Raw genomic sequence first — 19,037 nt, 5'->3', positions numbered from 1 at the left:
TCAGTCCACCAGGCAAGTCATAGCAATCCTAGCTCTTAAATGATATCCTTACATTTTATTGTTATTTGGGCTGGTGGCAAACACAATTCGTTGTGCAGAGCTGTGTCCCTTCAGGATTCCAAGTTCAAATCACAGTTTGTTTGTTTGTCGTTTAACGCCACGCTCAGCAATATTCCAACTATCTTTAAATAATCAAGTCTGGACCAGACAATCAAGTGATTGATATCATGAGCATCGATCCACGTAATTGTGATCGATGACATGCATCAACCAAGTCAGCGAGTCTGACCACCTGATCGCCTGAGTCGCCTCTTATGACAAGCATAGTCGCCTTTTACAGCAAGCATAGTCGCCTTCAGATCACAGATTCACGAAGTTTGTCACACAGTGCGTACACTCATACATTTCTCAACCCACAGGCATTCCGGGGTCCCCAGCATCCTGTGTTGGTTGTAGGAGTGTAGGTCAGTTGTAGGAGGGGAGGTCAGGCTTGCTGACTTGGTTGGTAGGTGTCATCACTTTCTTGGCATGAATCGTTCACAATATGAATCAATTGATTGTCTGGTTAACACTTGATTATTTACTGACTGCTACCATATAGCTGGAATGTTGTTGAGTGCGATGTTGAACAACAAACAAACATGGGTTTTGAGACATTCATCATTTCGGGCTTTCCTCCCACATTAAACTGATGTGCCATAATAGAACTGGAATATAATTCAAAGTGGTATTAAAACTCTCACTCACAATTCCGAATTATAAACAATTTTAAGTTGCATCCTTGATTTCAGGATGCCGTACGGTCCGCTGGACCCCCAGTTGCAGTGTGGCTACCTGGACGGCAACCCCTGCATCACCCTCACCAGCCTGCTGCAACACACCAACCTCAAGTAAGTCTCCCTCAGTGGTGTCTGTACTCAAACTTGCAGTATTTAGCTCACCTGATCTCTACAAACTTATGTCATTGCAAGTCATCTGTCGTCGTACGTTAATGTTTAATATTCTTTACTTCTTTGAAATTGCTTGATGGATTAAGCTGAAATTTTGTTCAGATACATTTTACTATGATATGCAGGGTTAGAAACTAACATATTTAGTCCACTAGTCCTTATAATGATAACACATAACAAAACCCTTAAAAATGGCAAATTTCTACTGGTCCTTATGATACCTTAACTATTGGCCAGTTTGGCAAGGACTACAGGACTAGTGCCACTTTCTAACACTGAAATGCATGAGGGGTTCAAGTTTATTCAGGGCTTTGTAATTGCAATTTCAATATGGCTAATGAACCGGACTGGACGCCATGTTGTTGATATCCCGTACCCAGCATTGAGGCAGGTTGGTAACTTGCATTCTGATTGGTCCGTTAGACTGAGTAGCATAACCAATCAAAACCAAGGGCAGGTAATTGGAGATGGTGAGAACCACGGGATCCGGGGGTTGTGTAGGTTTACTGAAATGTGAACCCAAGAGGTATAAAGGATGTACTGAGTACTGGGTGTGGACACAGTGCTTCAGATAAGCTGCGTATCTGCGTAAAAATAAGCATCAGAAATGCAGAAATACGCAGTAAAATAAAATCCAAGCGTATCAAATACTCAACAAACATTACAGATACCCTACAAAAATAAAACTTGTGTGTATCATCAAAATATTGTGAAGTAACCATGCGTATTCGATTAGCAAATCAGCAGCTTATTTTGAAATTATAAACGGTCATTTCGTCAACCTTGCCAAACTCCACGATGACAGTTACATCATGATCATTTGCCATCACACTTTCTTGTGGAAGTATCGTGGTATCGTCCTATAAAGCTCTCAAACCCACACGACACCAGTTTGCAGGGACTAGATGAATAGTGTTTTTAAATATTTAACTTAAATACCCACATGTGTAAAAACTAGTGGGTAACTGAAATTTGAATACCCAGATAGAATTACTGATACCCAATGGTTTTAAAATGCATGGGTAAAATACCCACAACACCAAAAGCTTATCTGGAGCTCCGGGCTAAGTAACCACACTCCCCCAACCCCTCCACCCCCCGATACCCCCCGATACCCCCCGGCCTCCCCAACAGAGATGGGTGATTGAGGATGTCCTCTCCCTTAATACCAGGGCATGGGCAATACACCAACTGTGCGAGCCGATACTATCACAATACCTTCTACATGATCAGATATGTTTCAAGCTACCTACATGTGCTCTTATCGGTGATGCGTAAGCCATCTTTTTCATAGACAATATTGTCAAATACCTGGCACACTGACGATTTACAGTTGGTAGTGTCAAATATGACACACGGATGAAAATATTTTTGTTTACACTACTAACGTCTGATACTATATTATTGTTTGATGAAACAGTTATAACTACAAACTTGTAAGGTATGTAACAATATTTTTGACTTAGTGTGCCACTGTGAGTGAGTGAGTATGGTTTTACGCCGCTTTTGGCAATATTCCAGCAATATCATAGCGGGGGAAACCAGAAATGGGCTTCGCACATTGTACCCATATCGAGAATCGAACCCGGGTTTTCGGCGTGACGAGCGGACGCTTTAACCAATAGGCTACCCGACCGCCCCGTGCCACTGTGATTGATACTTGTGTCAAGAGGTAAAAAATGACGATGCATCGGTGACTAGTCCCACCTCTACTTGTTACACATGTTACCCGTGAAGATCCGGGGTAGAATAGGTCTTCAGCAACCCATGCTTGGCGTTAAAGACGACTATGCTTGTCGGTAAAGGCGACTAACGGGATCGGGTGGTCAGGTTCGCTGACTTGGTTGATGCATGTCATCGATCCCAATTGCGTGGATCGATGCTCGTGATGTCAATCACTGGATTGTCTGGTCCCGACTCGATTTTTTCCAGACCGCCGCCATATAGCTGGAATATTGCTGAGTGCGGCATTAAACAACAAACCAACCAAAACTGTTACACATGGTAAACAGCTTTGTTCGCATCACATGTTCCAGCATCACAGAGTTCTTCAAGAGGATGCGCGTGCTGAAGGAGAGTTGTGCCGTCAGCGAGTCGGTCCGGCTGCATCTACTGAGTCTGGAGAAAAACTATTTGATCGTGTCTGCCCTCTTCCACACATTTGAAAAGTAAGTAACAGTTTAAAAAACAACATCTAAAAAAAAGATAAAATAGGCTCTTATTCATAACAAAAGTCATACTCGGGGACTTTGTACTGGTATAAATATGTTTCTTGACAGGTACATCCAAAATTTGAAACACCTGTCATTCAGTATGTAACAAATATGCTAAAGTAGAACATGGATATAACACACTACAAGGGACTGGAGAAATCAGTTTGTTATATACATTTTTCGTTATATACGTTTTCGCTTGGAAACACGATACAGGCACTTGCAGCATTGCCCGCCATGTTAGCGTGTGCTAGTGAAGTGACACTTTGACGTAACCTCGTGAAATTTATGTATGTCTTACAGACAAGATTAGTCCAGTTACAGGTAAGATAAGCATAAAGCAAGTTCAACAAATTTAAATCGTCACCGCTGATTGTGTCGATAGCCAATTAATTGTTAGTGTCACTTGACACTGAGTGAGATTTCTCAGTTCGCTATACACATCACTAATTAGTGTTAGATGGGCTTGTCGGGGATCAGATATCAGTTTGCTATATACGTTAGTTCCACTCCAGTTCGTTATATACACAAATTTTATATGATTTTGTAACAGTTCGTTGTATCCGTTAGTTTGCTCTATCTGTGTTCGTTATATCCGTGTTCTACTGTACATTCATCACATATTACATCTAGTTAATACCTATCAGAAAATATTTGAGTTTGTATTTTTTCTCTGTATTCTGCTGACAAGGCAGATTTTGTTTCCGTGGAAACGTATGATGTCATCCTTTGTATCCTGACATCGCCCAGGGATTTAGATCAGGGCCCCGTTCCACAAAGCGATCGTAGCGCTGAGAAGATCGTAACTCCCATACTTTAACATAGACTTACGACAGACTTAGCGCTAAGATTGCTTTGAAGGTTGTGTTGAAATCCTGATGCTACCCAGGAGTCTTCTATCATAAGTTGATGACCGCAATCAATCAATGACATTCCAGTCAAATCCTGTCCTAGAGTGATGTCGTGCTTGTCTCACAGCTGTTATGCAAAGGCAACAGACATTTTCTGATAGGTGTATTTAAGAATTGACCTTCACTTTGTGTGAGTTCATTGAAATATGAACCTTTATAGAGTGAGGGCCAAACTGTATGAACGTTGAGACTTCATGTTTACACTGACCGCCATACAACAACCAGCTATATCGCGGAGTAAAATAGTTCCTCAAAAATAGAGGTGACATGAGCGTATGGATGCACAACTTGCTCTTCAGAAACATCTTGCGCAACAGGTGTTCAAATTATATCCTCATTAGATGAGAAAGGTCTGTAAAGAACTACCTCAGTAAGTCAGTCACAATGACAGTGCGTCGTAATACATTTACATCAAGTACAAGATGTCAAAATGGCCGACGCGATAAACGTGACGCAAGAGATTTCCGGAGTTGTTAATGAACCTGTGGCGGTTACATGTGTTAGTCATCATTGATCAACTGGTCGATCATTGAAAGGCGATTAAAGATGCGTCAAACAGACACTAAGGTAAATGCATAGATTGCTGGAGACAGTCACTGTCAGCCTTGACACGGATCGAGACAATACTACAATAGTTTGGATGTGCATTTGATCTTTGTTCATTAGGATGGGCCGCAGCGAGGATAGTCGTGAACATTCATGCAGTCACGCTCTCTGACGTTTCTCAATGTATACTGAAACGCTGAGATCAAGATTAAAAGTTCTAAATGATCAGAAAGAACGCTTACGTATGTCTCGTGCTGGGTAATTCCCAGGAATGTGGAAGAAGTCCGTCAGTGTTTACGTCATTTCAAGAACACGGTCTCATGAAAAACCTATGAACGTCAAATTGTGTCGTTCATACACTTATTAACGTCAATTTCGGGGTCATGTGACTGACCTCTGGTCCAATGGAAAAGTCGTGTATCATGTTAACGTCAAATTAAATTTTTTATTTACAAATGAACCAGATCGCAAACCCAGACAAAATAGATTATAACGATAAAAAAAAATGTGAAATAAATTTGCTGAATGTTATATGTTTGGGAATAGTTAAGGTGCAAAGGTTTCTGATATTAAGATTATTGTGTCTGAACACCTTCCTCACTTCAAGGATAACAGCTTCTGGCTTATTGCCTTTAGTGATGTTTCTATGTAGATTCGTCATCAAACAGGAATCAGAATGCACATTGCAAGAATCTATGTCAAAATGGCGCTAAATGCAATGAACTAGAAATTGTTATCTATAAAGTTGTACGTTTTTATATTATTCAGTCACCAACTTTGAGAATGACAATTAAACAGTTATTAATCAGAAAAGTTATGCGCCTGGGTTTTACTGACGAGTCAGTTTGTATGTGTGATGTTTGTGTTGTAGACTATGCCGGTCTGTGTTTAGAGAAGATCCTAAGACAGATGAGGATTCAAATGAGTGAGTAGTCATTAGAATTTGTTTGTTTGTTTGTTTGTTTGTTTGTTTGTTTGTTTGTTTGTTTCTTATTTAACGCTGCACTCAGAAATATTCCTGCTATATGATGGCGGTCTGTAAATAAACGAGTCTTGACCAGACAATCCAGTGATAAATATCATAGAGCATCGATCCACGCAATTGGGATCAACCAAGTCAGCGAGCCTGACCAGCCGATCCCGTTAGTCGCCTTTTACGACAAGCATAGTCACTCTTTACGGCAATACATGCATTTGAAAAGTGTATTACAGTATACAGTTATACAGTAATCTTACAATTTGGGAATATTTCCGACTTGGGGCTGAATATTGGTCTCAGAGTAGGCCAGGTTAAATCTGGCTAAAGCTTCAAACAGAAATATGCAAATCTCCTGTTATTTTGTTGACTTCCATGGTAGGACGTTCGTATGATGATGATGTTCATTACACTATTGGACAATTTTGAAAACATTTATCGTGTTTCTGTTTTATTTACAGCATTAGATTTTTTGGATGTAACAAAGAAGTAACTGGTCAACATTAATTATTTATAATCACCAATTGTCACTCGTACCTAATTATTGATTAGATTTTTCATCCCCAAATTTAACACATAATTTATAAATGTAGTTGTTGGGTATGTGTATCGTCCTATATCTTGTCTTCAAGGCAAGTATAAATTTTCACAAGCCTTTGTCTAGTTAACAAGAGTATCCGTCGAACCCTGACTTCAATTGTTCTTGTTTTTAGAGAAAATGTATATTTCCGTGAGAATGTGATGCCCCCGGTGCCTGAGACTGAAGGAGTTTCATTCAGGAAAAAGCTGTGTTGGACGATCTTCCTGCATACAAAAAGTGAGATATGATTGTACCCTCTACGTTCAATGTTTCCTGGTTATTTTACCGGTAATTACCTATTTTTTACAGGTAAAATTAGGCTTGGAGCGGTAATTCATGTGACTGCTAGTCCCTGTGGACCGGCAAATAAAGTACCTTATGAATCTTTGTTGTTGAACAAAACATTGGTGATATTCATATAAGTACATTATTCGAACAAACCATGGTTACCATCAGGGTTTCCCCTTGTCTATTTTTAGGTTAAATATCCATTTGTAGCAACTTGGTCTCGAAATATGAAAAAAGAGAGAGAAAATTGTGACTTTGCTCTGAACCTGATGTTGAAAGAATTAAAACCATATAATTTTCAAACATTTTTTTATTTGTTGAAAGTTGGGACTGGCAAAAAATAGGGGGGATTGGTAATTTTTAGTTTCAAAATCCAGCGGGAACACTGAATCCTGTGTGACAGCGCCAGTGGCATGGTTAAGATTATTACGGTTTGGTTCAAATAAGTTCCGGACACTTACTTAGATGCCGAGGGTATTGTTTCGGATAAAATACATAAGTGAATTACCTTCTTTGTCTTCAGAGAATTTCAAAGACCCTCTGAATCTACCTTGTTCAGTTGTCATAAGAGTCTAAACTAGTGTTTGTCTTTCAGATCACTTCCTCGTTGACAACCAGGATCTGAATCATGCTGTGTTGTTGCTCATGTGTTGTTTAGAGTTTGTCCTCCGAACAACGCCGTCGTTTCTGCTGAATCCCCCTTATGGTAAGATTTAAAAAGACATTCAGATGGTGTGGCAAGATTTCTATCTTTTGTTTGTTTGTTGTTTAACGCCACACTCAGCATTATCCAGCTATGTGATGGTAGTCTGTAAATAAGTCGATTTTTTACAGACTGCTGTTGCATAGCTGGAATATTGCTGAGTGTGGCGTTAAACAAACAAACAAACAAACAAACAAACAAATGATCAAGCATGACGGTTGGGCTCATTTGTCTTCAAAGAGCTATGCAGTGCCTCATTTCCTTAGCTTATCCAAAAAGATATGTGTTTTGGCTGTATGTACGTATGGGTAATGGTCTATCTTACCTTACATTAAATGCTAGCTTTTCCCTTCAGCCCGATCTCGGGCGGGGTTCTGATTGAACTGATGTCTTTCCAAATGCATCGGGTAAAAGGAAGTAACTCTGATTGGTTTTATTCAAGACAAGTGTAACCATTGATTCCGGATGGTATGAATGTCAGTAGTATACAATCGTCATCAACCGATACCTGATGTCTCGGGGTACATTGGCTCACACACAGGGTACATCTACCATGTACCCCGCGGGATCGGATGACTTACGACTTCCAGAATACAAATTGAACATGTTCAATATTTATTTCTTGACTGGGTGCTCAAGTGTTATTAGGTGGGGTGAGATGGGGTTGAACATCGCCTCCAGGATTATTGCACTTATAAGGCGACGTACATGTACGTGTGTGTGTGGCTGCTTGTACTAGTCCGGACTGATGCCGATTTATAGTGCTAGCTCACTGAGATACCATGCCACAAGTTTAACATGAATACCCTACTCCGACACAGTATACTGACTCCGAGCCGACCAGTCTTGTTTTAGCCCCCCCCATCCTTAATGCCGAGCGCCAGACAGGGTAACAAGAAGTACCATCTTTTAATGTCTTTTGGTATGTCGCGTCCGGAGATCGAACCCCGGATCTTCCGCTCTCTGGGCCATGGAGGTGGTCTCCAGTGTGGGGATTTCGGATTGGAAAATGTTCCGTTTAATATTTGCTGGCGACTAGGAATGAGAGGCGACTGGGAATGTGCTGGGCTTGCCGGGCCAGCATTCCCCCACTGCGTGGATCTTTGCTCATAATATCAATCACTGGTTTGTCCCGACTCGAATATTTATAGGCCATCGTCAAAGCTGGAAGATTGCTGAGTGTGGTGTGAGAAACAAACAACATTGTATCAGAAAACCCCCAGTTTAGAGTTGCGTCCCTTGGACACGCCAGAAACCTATGATTGTGGGTTTGAATCCCGGTTCGCCCTGATTATGTTTATAGGTTTGTCGGCACCATACCCGTGCTCGTGGTTTCACTGAAGTGGTAAACATCTGAGACCTGCATCACTTGGGGCTTTCCTCCCACACTAAGCTGACATGCCGTGATATGACTGGAATACTGTTAAAAGCGGCGTTAAACCCAACTCACTCACTAACCTAAAGAAATGTTGTAATTTAGAAAATGATAAATTGTACTTCATATTCTGCAATTATTCTCATCACTTATTATCCCCCCGGCATATAATATATATATAGCGATCAGCCAGTCTGTCTGTCCATCCGTCTGTAATCATTCTCTTCCCGGGGCAGAACTCGAAGACAATTCAGTGTATTTGATCGAAACTTGGTATATCTATCAGTCACATACTGAAGTTGTGCCTTTTGCTATTTAGGAATTTTAGAAGTTTTTATTTTTTACGTTTCCATGGCAACATTTTTGATTTAAGTTTAGGCAGGGGATATAGATGACTTCGTTGACTATACGCTTTTTTAGTTATTGTTTCTTGTAATTAGTCATTTGTTTGCATTAAAAAAACCCACAGAAACACACGTTTTACTTTCCATTTCTTATGGATGCGAGCATGGTAGATCTTTTGTTGGTAAACAATGTATGCTTCTTAAAGAACATTCAACTGTTGACTCATTACATACAGAATTGCACATTTACTAGTGGTTGCTTTACAGACAGCTGCCGGAGGGTATGTCATCTTTCTAATGACTCTTGTTTTCATCTGTTTAAGATGTGATCCGCATTGGCTGTTTACAAACAACAGAAAGCAGAACAACAAATATGTTGTTGAAACTTGCTGAACAAGTCAAAACAAGCATTGAAGAGGTGAGAGTTCAGTAGCAGTGAATGAATATACGTTTAAATGAACTTTGAGCTGAACTGTTCTTGAGCATGTTGAAGGTATCAGAATCTAGATGCGGAGTTGTCTCCCTTTGCTATCTGCTGGGGCAAGCTCCTTCCCAGCGTGACACCTTCGTTACACTCTCGGTAACATCGCTGCCACTAGTGTGGGCGCGGCCATTACAAGAATCTTGAAATTTGCCCTCTAACCCCATATTAGTAACGTTTATACTTTTGGGAATGCCATCATATTTCATTTTGAAAAGGTTTACGATTGGCCATGTTTTCAGGTGATTTCAGGTGATTTTGCTTTGTTGTTTTAATAATCAGATTGGTTCGAGAATGCAGACTAACGGAAAATCAACCAACTTCTCCCTTACATTCTTACTATATCAATTAAAGTTGATACTTTTAATGAAATAGAAATTCAAATTTATCAGCGCTAAGTGTATTCGGCATGACGACAGCCGTCACGTGTTTGTAAACATAACGGTCATTTGGTTGCGAGTTCAACTCCAAGCAAAGTTGGGGCCACTTATCACAGTGGGGAGTTTTGACTGGTGGCAGCGATAGTATAGAGCTCCCCGAACGGACTATCGCTGTGAGGAGCTTGTCTGCTGGTGATGGTTGGAGTCCAGATTAATTCTGGGTAGGAACTATGTCAGCTTTTAGGTTTCAACAAAGTCGTACACTTCTCTCCCTGCATAACATGGGCTTTCCTTCTACACTAAGTTTGTGTAAATGACTGACATACTGACCTGTGAAGACCTGGGTTGGAATAGGTCTTCAGCAACCCATGCTTGCCGTAAAAGGCGACTATGCTTGTCGTAAAAGGCGACTAACGGGATCGGGTGGGCATGCTCACTGACTTGGTTGATGCATATCATCGTATCTCAATTGCGTGGATGGATGCTCATGATATCACTCATTGGATTGTCGGGGCCAGATTTCATTATTTACAGAGTGCCGTCATATAGCTGGAAATTGCTGGGTGAGGCATTAAACAAACAAACAAAACTGCTTGAAGCTCAATCACTCACTTACTCACTCACCGACTTGAAAACTACTACATGATTCAGCCCTATTGGTTGTCACTCATTTCCCCCCAAAATTATGATTGTAAACAATTTTAGACGTTTGTCAGCAATTTAATGCATACTTGTATTGATCACATCATGCCTTGTATTGATAAGAGTGGGCCTTGTATTGATCACATCGTGCCTTGTATTGATAGGAGTGGGCCTTGTATTGATCACATCGTGCCTTGAATTGATAGGAGTGGGCCTTGTATTGATCACATTGTGCCTTGTATTGATAGGAGTGTGCCTTGTATTGATAGGAGTGAGCCTTGTATTGATAGGAGTGAGCCTTGTATTGATAGGAGTTGGCCTTGTATTGATCACATTGTGCCTTGTATTGATAGGAGTGGGCCTTGTATTGATCACATCGTGCCTTGAATTGATAGGAGTGGGCCTTGTATTGATCACATTGTGCCTTGTATTGATAGGAGTGTGCCTTGTATTGATAGGAGTGAGCCTTGTATTGATAGGAGTGAGCCTTGTATTGATAGGAGTGGGCCTTGTATTGATCACATCATTCCTTGTATTGATCACATCATGCCTTGTATTGATAGGAGTGTACCATGTTTTGATAGGAGTGGGCCTTGTATTGATCACATCGTGCCTTGTAATGATAGGAGTGGGCCTTGTATTGATCACATCGTGCCTTGTATTGATAGGAGTGGGCCTTGTATTGATAGGAGTGGGCCTTGTATTGATCACATCATGCCTTGTATTGATCACATCGTGCCTTGTATTGATAGGAGTGGGCCTTGAATTGATAGGAGTGTGCCTTGTATTGATCACATCGTGCCTTGTATTGATAGGAGTTGGCCTTGTATTGATCACATCATTCCTTGTATTGATCACATCATGCCTTGTATTGATAGGAGTGTGCCTTGTATTGATAGGAGTGAGCCTTGTATTGATAGGAGTGGGCCTTGTATTGATCACATCATTCCTTGTATTGATCACATCATGCCTTGTATTGATAGGAGTGTGCCTTGTATTGATCACATCTGCCTTGTATTGATAGGAGTGTGCCTTGTATTGATCACATCGTGCCTTGTATTGATAGGAGTTGGCCTTGTATTGATCACATCATGCCTTGTATTGATCACATCATGCCTTGTATTGATAGGAGTGAGCCTTGTATTGATCACATCATGCCTTGTATTGATAGGAGTGAGCCTTGTATTGATCACATCGTGCCTTGTATTGATCACATCATGCCTTGTATTGATAGGAGTGAGCCTTGTATTGATCACATCATGCCTTGTATTGATAGGAGTGAGCCTTGTATTGATCACATCATGCCTTGTATTGATAGGAGTGAGCCTTGTATTGATCACATCATGCCTTGTATTGATAGGAGTGAGCCTTGTATTGATCACATCATGCCTTGTATTGATAGGAGTGTGCCTTGTATTGATCACATCTGCCTTGTATTGATAGGAGTGAGCCTTGTATTGATAGGAGTTGGCCTTGTATTGATCACATCATGCCTTGTATTGATAGGAGTGTGCCTTGTATTGATCACATCTGCCTTGTATTGATAGGAGTGAGCCTTGTATTGATAAGAGTGGGCCTTGTATTGATCACATCGTGCCTTGTATTGATAGGAGTGGGCCTTGTATTGATCACATCATGCCTTGTATTGATCACATCGTGCCTTGTATTGATAGGAGCGTGCCTTGTATTGATCACATCGTGCCTTGTATTGATCACATCATGCCTTGTATTGATCACATCGTGCCTTGTATTGATAGGAGCGTGCCTTGTATTGATCACATCATTCCTTGTATTGATCACATCATGCCTTGTATTGATAGGAGTGTGCCTTGTATTGATCACATCGTGCCTTGTATTGATCACATCGTGCCTTGTATTGATAGGAGTGGGCCTTGTATTGATCACATCATTCCTTGTATTGATCACATCATGCCTTGTATTGATAGGAGTGTGCCTTGTATTGATCACATCTGCCTTGTATTGATAGGAGTGTGCCTTGTATTGATCACATCGTGCCTTGTATTGATAGGAGTTGGCCTTGTATTGATCACATCATGCCTTGTATTGATCACATCGTGCCTTGTATTGATAGGAGTGGGCCTTGTATTGATCACATCATGCCTTGTATTGATCACATCGTGCCTTGTATTGATAGGAGCGTGCCTTGTATTGATCACATCGTGCCTTGTATTGATCACATCATGCCTTGTATTGATCACATCGTGCCTTGTATTGATAGGAGCGTGCCTTGTATTGATCACATCGTGCCTTGTATTGATCACATCATGCCTTGTATTGATCACATCGTGCCTTGTATTGATAGGAGCGTGCCTTGTATTGATCACATCGTGCCTTGTATTGATAGGAGTGGGCCTTGTATTGATCACATTGTGCCTTGTATTGATAGGAGTGTGCCTTGTATTGATCACATCGTGCCTTGTATTGATAGGAGTGGGCCTTGTATTGATCACATCGTGCCTTGTATTCCCAGGTGCAAGTCATTCAGCAGAACTGTACGGAGCCCTTCTTCCAGGAACTGCCGCACATCGATGGAGACCTGGATGTAAGTACCACACCCTGACCTTCAGTGTCAGTGAGTCAAGGTCATGTGATGGAAGTAGGTCGCTCCATGGTGACCCAGTACAAAATAGGTTCCCAGCGCTCAATAACACTTAACTGACAGGGAAGGGCAGGCTCTTTGACTTGGTTCACACCTGTTAAGATCCGGGGTAGAAAAGGTCTTCAGCAACCTAAGCCTGCCTCAAGAGGCGACTAACAGGATCTGGTTGTCGATGACTTGATTGATGGATGTCATTATCCCCCGCCGCGCGAAAGCGCGAAGCGGGGGATATAGTATTCACGACCGTCCGTACGTCCGTCCGTACGTCCCACCTGTTTGTTGCCGCGATATCTCAAGAACTAAACACTGGATTGTCTTCATATTTGGAACTATGGTGTATATACAGACTCCGCAGACACCAGTCGGTTTTGGTGACCTTGACCCCATTTTCAAGGTCACAGCAGGCATATCTGCTTTTGGAGTTGGAAAACGGTGTTGCCGCAATATCTCAAGAACTAATCTCTGGATTGTCTTCATATTTGGAACTATGGTGTATATACAGACTCCGCAGACACCAGTTGGTTTTAGTGACCTTGACCCCATTTTCAAGGTCACAGCAGGCATATCTGCTTTTGGAGTTGGAAAACGGTGTTGCCGCAATATCTCAAGAACTAATCTCTGGAATGTCTTCATATTTGGAACTATGGTGTATATACAGACTCCGCAGACACCAGTCGGTTTTGGTGACCTTGACCCCATTTTCAAGGTCACAGCAGGCATATCTGCTTTTGGAGTTAGAAAACAGTGTTGCCGCAATATCTCAAGAACTAATCTCTGGATTGTCTTCATATTTGTAACTATGGTGTATATACAGACTCCGCAGACACCAGTCAGTTTTGGTGACCTTGACCCCATTTTCAAGGTCACAGCAGGCAAATCTGTTTTTGGAGTTGGAAAACGGTGTTGCCACAATATCTCAAGAACTAATCGCTGGATTGTCTTCGTATTTGGTACTATGGTGTACAGGCGGGGGATATTTCGTCACTCTGTGACAAATACTTGTTGTATCCCAAATGCGTAGATGTCAATCACTGGATTGTATGGTCCAGACTCGATTATTTACAGACCTGAATATGGCTGAGTGCAGTGTTAAACAACAAACAAACAAACAAATAAACTTGGTACACCATACCTCATAATACCAATCACTGGTTTGTCTGGCCCAGACCTCATTATTATAATGAAATTAGGCCATGTGACACCATGTGGCAAATGTTCAAATTCCAGAGCTCTGCATCTTTTGTCAGACTGAACCCGATTCCATATTCTTAAGAACTACCAACCTCATTAAAATCAGATCTTAGTTCTGGCTATCGCTAAACAAAGATCTGAGGACATCCCATTATAGTTTACGACAGAACGACCCTTCATCCGACCAATCAAAGCGTCGCTTACCAGATCATGCAAGTGACAGTTGGAATGTGTTATCTGATCATGCAACCCTTTGATTCCGTCAAAATTATCGTCTATCTCTCGCTTCCCTGGGACAAACATTTGATCGGAGGAGGCGTTACACAGTATGCGGGAAACACTATCATACAATCTCAACCATATATTAGACATTCCGGAATGTTCGCTTGTTCAGTTTTCAAAATTTTGATCGAGAACTGTGTCAACATATTTTTCAAGCGTAGTCTGAAATGGAAGTTGCTAGGTTGAAACGAGTGCCGTAAAGCTCGAGAAAGCTGCTTTCAAATTGGCTGATATCGACTCCTTGTTAGTCGCTTTAGTTGTCGCTCAAAGTTCGCGAAAGGTCGTTCTCACGTGACACATAATAGGATGTCCTCCGATCTTTGTTTAGCGGCAGCGAGAACTTAGATCCGATTTTAATGAGATTGAAGAACTACCATCCTCAACCATTCATAATTGACACGCAGTGCTATAGACCCTGTAGTTTCTGCATGTACTCTCTTTGCTGAGCAAAACTGACACACATTATATTTTAGTGTTATATATGGGATTACACTGTCTTACTAAAGTATAAATTCTAGTATTTTTTGCGGGTACTATCCGTGATTCGAACCCACACTCTCAGAGTGAGGCACCTAGTCGCCAGCACGCAATGTGTGTGATCTAGACTACCACTTGTGGGACTTTTATTTTGTGGAAGCCTCAGTGGCTGAGTGGGTTAGGTCCCTGACGTGGTGTGCTGATGATTAGGTGCCTCACTCTGGCAGTGTGGGTTCGAATCCCAGACGGGACTCTAACCCCACTAAATACTAGAATCTGTACTGTCCTAAAACGAAGCAATCACAAATATCACTCTTGATACATTTCACCACTTTCTAGATGGCATTGTGTATTCACACACGTTATTATGATGTTATTATCATCTGGAATTCAGATTGTTGTGTTGTTCGATGTGTTGCTCTTTTCGATGCCAATGCGTCCGCTGTATATTTCAGCTGGAGAGGTTGATGGAACAGTACGACGAGCGACATAAAAAGGAAGGGGATATCAACGAGATGCTTTTTCTTCGACATGACAGTCACCTCATACCATCAGATCATAACAAAAACAGGTCAGCTTGTAACAGCAGAGTGGGCACGAGTGGCCCAGTCGTCTAAGGCGCCGCGATTCGCTGTGCAGAGTTGCATCCCTTGGGCACGCCAGAAACCTATGATTGTGGGTTCGAATCCCGAATATGTTTCTAGTTTTGTCAGCACCATACCCGTGCTCGTTGGTTTCACTGAAGTGGTAAGCGTCTGAGACTTGCATCACTTCGGGCTCTCCTTCCACATTAAGCTGACACGCCGCGATATAACTGGAATAATGCTAAAAGCCGTGTTAAACCCGACTCACTCACTGTAACAGCAGTAGAAAGTTTCACTATCCTGCTTACCCATAGCAAGTTGCTTTATGTAAGACGGTATGTTATTTTGGAAAATATCCCAGCCACTCACCCCTCCCAGAATATCAAATGGTCGGTCCCTATTTGAAAAGTAAGGCTTAGGTGACCCTTTCTCTGTAGGGGTGATTTTTCAATGGTCCAGTATTCTGTTGTCCATTGGAGGAGTGTCCGCCCAGACACATCACACCAAAAGACGTTAAAAGATGGTACTTGTTGTTACCCTGCCTGGTGCTCAGTATTAAGGGGCTAAAACAAGGACTGGTCGGCTCGGAGTCATTATACTGTGTCTGAGTGGGGTATTCATGTTAAACTGCAGTATGGTATCTCACTGGACTAGCACTATGAATCAGCATGCGCGTCGCTATATAAGTGCAATAATCTTGGACGCGACGTTAAACCCAATTTCACCTCACCTTGTTAGCATCTCACCTGTTTGTCAAAAGTCTTTAGGAGAAATTGATTTTAATCCTGGCTGTAAGAAGGGCTGGGACGATACACCAACTGTGAGAGCCGATAAGTAACATGATACCTTGCTTACGTTCCGATACATCGGATACTTGCATGTGCTCTTATCGGCCATCCTTTTCATAGACACAATGCCAAATACCTGGTCCATGGTAGAATAGGTCTTCAGCAACCCATGCTTGTCGTTAAAGGTGACTAACGGGATCGGGTGGTCAGGCTCACTGACTTGGTTGATACATGTCATCGATCCCAATTGCGTGGATCGATGCTCATGATATCAATCACTGGATTGTCTGGTCCAGACTCTATTTTTTTACAGACCGCCGTCATATAGCTGTAATATTGCTGAGTGCGGCATTAAACAACAAACAAACAAACCCAATACCTGGCACACTGACGATTTACAGTTGGCAGGGTCAAGTATGGCGCAATGGATGAAAATATGTAAGTTTTCATTTCTCATTTTCACTTGTAATTTGTGTTTGGTGTAACACTTATTAAAAAATACATTAAAGGTTAGAATCGATACTTTTTACTCAGTGTGCGATTGTGATTGATACATGTATCGATAAGTAAGAAATCGCGCTCCACTGATGCATCAGTGGCATTTAGAAGTTGGTGTGATGAAGTAAGACGAGTTCTATGGATGAATAAATTCTTTATTACAATTAGTGCGACGTTTCGGTGTAGATCCTAACACCTTTATCAAGCAGTCTGTATCACTGACATTCGGGTGGCCCAGTAGTCTAAGGCGCCGCGATTCGCTGTGCTGAGTTGTGTCCCTTGGGCACGCCAAAAACCTATGATTGTTGGTTCGAATCCCGGTTTGCCCCAATTATGTTTCTAGGTTTGTCAGCACCATACCCGTGCTCGTGGGTTTCACCGAAGTGGTAAACGTCTGAGACCTGCATCACTTAGGGCTTTCCTCCCACATTAAGCTGACACGCCGTGATATAACTGGAATGCTATTAAAAGCGGCGTTAAACCCAACTCACTCACTCACTCACTGACATTCTCAGTCTGTGTGACACGACAACTGTTGTTCCTTACAGAGCCAGTGTGGACCAGTCCTGTGTGTCCGGATCTCCACAAATGATGACCCCTGTCAGGTTGGTTACTTTCACTACAATTAATGTACGGGTCGAGCATCACAGTACAGATATTACCGTATTCAATGTCATAAGTGCCCCGCTCTAATAAATATCTGATGGCGATATTTGCTAATATAATGGCTAAATGCTCTGATCCAAGAGCACAGCTAAACGGTCTTGTCTAAGAGCACAGCTAAACGCTCTTATCCAAGTGCACAGCTAAACGCTCTGATCCAAGAGCACAGCTAAATGCTCTGATCCAAGAGCACAGCTAAACACTCTTATCCAAGAGCACAGGTAAACGCTTTTATCCAAAGGCACAGCTAAATGCTCTTATCCAAGAGCACAGCTAAATGCTCTTATCCAAGAGCACAGCTAAACGCTCTTATCCAAGAGCACAGCTAAATGCTCTTGTCCAAGAGCACAGCTAAACGCTCTGATCCAAGAGCACAGCTAAATGCTCTTATCCAAGAGCACAGCTAAACGCTCTTATCCAAGAGCACAGCTAAACGCTCTTATCCAAGAGCACCGCTAAACGCTCTGATCCAAGAGCACAACCAAACGCTCTGATCCAAGAGCACATCTGAACGCTCTTATCCAAGTGCACAGTTGAATGCTCTTATCCAAGAGCACAGCTAAACGCTCTATCCCAGTGCACAGTTGAATGCTCTTATCCAAGAGCACAGCTGAATGCTCAGATCCAATAGCCAATTGTCGTGTTGGTCCTGCTTAGTTTAATATACTTGCATTAAATGCAATGTTAAATTCAATGTCAAAAGCTCTCTGAATGTAGGAAAATAAGTACTTTTAAAAAAATAGCAATCGTGATCTTTCCCAGTTCACCCGCCAAGGGAACTTACTTTGGAACCCTGGATAAATCCCTGTGTACCAATGGCTTAGAAATTTCCATTCTCAATGTTTTCAACATTTGGCAGATTGCCAAAGATGTCCCCCTTGGTCATTGACACAAGAACATCCTGTTTGTTTGAATGTTTACAGAGCTGCCATGAACACTGTTCAACAACTGAAGATCATTCTCTGCAATGCGAGTGATCAGGCCAGTGACAAGCTCCTCAACTATTTCAAGGTAAGAATGTTTACGTGGTACATTGTCTCCTCCGGGGGTTTCTCAGCAGGTTTGGTCCACTTGCTTCCTTAAAACTCCTTTTGTTTTAAAGATTGGCCTTCTCAGCTGTCTACTCACCACACCCACAATTTTTGTTTGTTTGTTTAACGCTGCACTCAGCAATTTTCCAGCTATATGATGGCGGTCTGTAAATAATCGAGCCTGGACCAGTCAATCCAGTGATTGATATCATGGGCATTGTTCTACGGAATTGGGATACGATGATATGCATCAACCAAGTCAACCAAGTCAGCGAGCCTGACCACCCGATCCTATTAGTCGCCTCTTACGACAAGCATAGTCACGTTTTACGGCAAGCATGGGTTGCTGAAGACCTTTTCTAACCCCGATGTTCATGGGTCCATTCACCTACCTACCATCTTCCCGAGGCAAGTGAGTTAACTGACTATAAAAGTCCAGTTTCCACCCTTGCCTAACTAGGCTGGTATTATGGAGTTATATTTTGGCTGGACTAACGAGTCTATGCATAGTCCA

General features: G+C 41.9%; 1 protein-coding gene across 2 annotated transcripts in view; it reads left to right on the top strand.

Moving 5' to 3' along the window:
• The window catches only part of LOC139447669 (retinoblastoma-associated protein-like), a 100,145-nt gene that overhangs the window by 53,120 nt on the left and 27,988 nt on the right, over window positions 1-19,037 (top strand). For both annotated transcript variants that reach the window (XM_071229096.1, XM_071229097.1), the window contains exons 4-13: window positions 792-890; window positions 2,987-3,118; window positions 5,492-5,545; window positions 6,310-6,413; window positions 7,060-7,170; window positions 9,210-9,304; window positions 12,881-12,952; window positions 15,415-15,530; window positions 17,378-17,434; window positions 18,416-18,503. In XM_071229096.1, coding sequence (XP_071085197.1) covers window positions 792-890; window positions 2,987-3,118; window positions 5,492-5,545; window positions 6,310-6,413; window positions 7,060-7,170; window positions 9,210-9,304; window positions 12,881-12,952; window positions 15,415-15,530; window positions 17,378-17,434; window positions 18,416-18,503 — 928 coding nt within the window. The remainder of the gene's footprint in view (window positions 1-791; window positions 891-2,986; window positions 3,119-5,491; window positions 5,546-6,309; window positions 6,414-7,059; window positions 7,171-9,209; window positions 9,305-12,880; window positions 12,953-15,414; window positions 15,531-17,377; window positions 17,435-18,415; window positions 18,504-19,037) is intronic.

This window comes from Haliotis cracherodii, unplaced genomic scaffold (assembly GCF_022045235.1).
Source record: "Haliotis cracherodii isolate W230 unplaced genomic scaffold, xgHalCrac1.p SCAF_7, whole genome shotgun sequence".
Taxonomy (NCBI): domain Eukaryota; kingdom Metazoa; phylum Mollusca; class Gastropoda; order Lepetellida; family Haliotidae; genus Haliotis; species Haliotis cracherodii.
The sequence above is the reverse complement of the archived record's forward strand: the minus strand, read 5'-3'. Positions and strand labels throughout refer to the sequence as shown.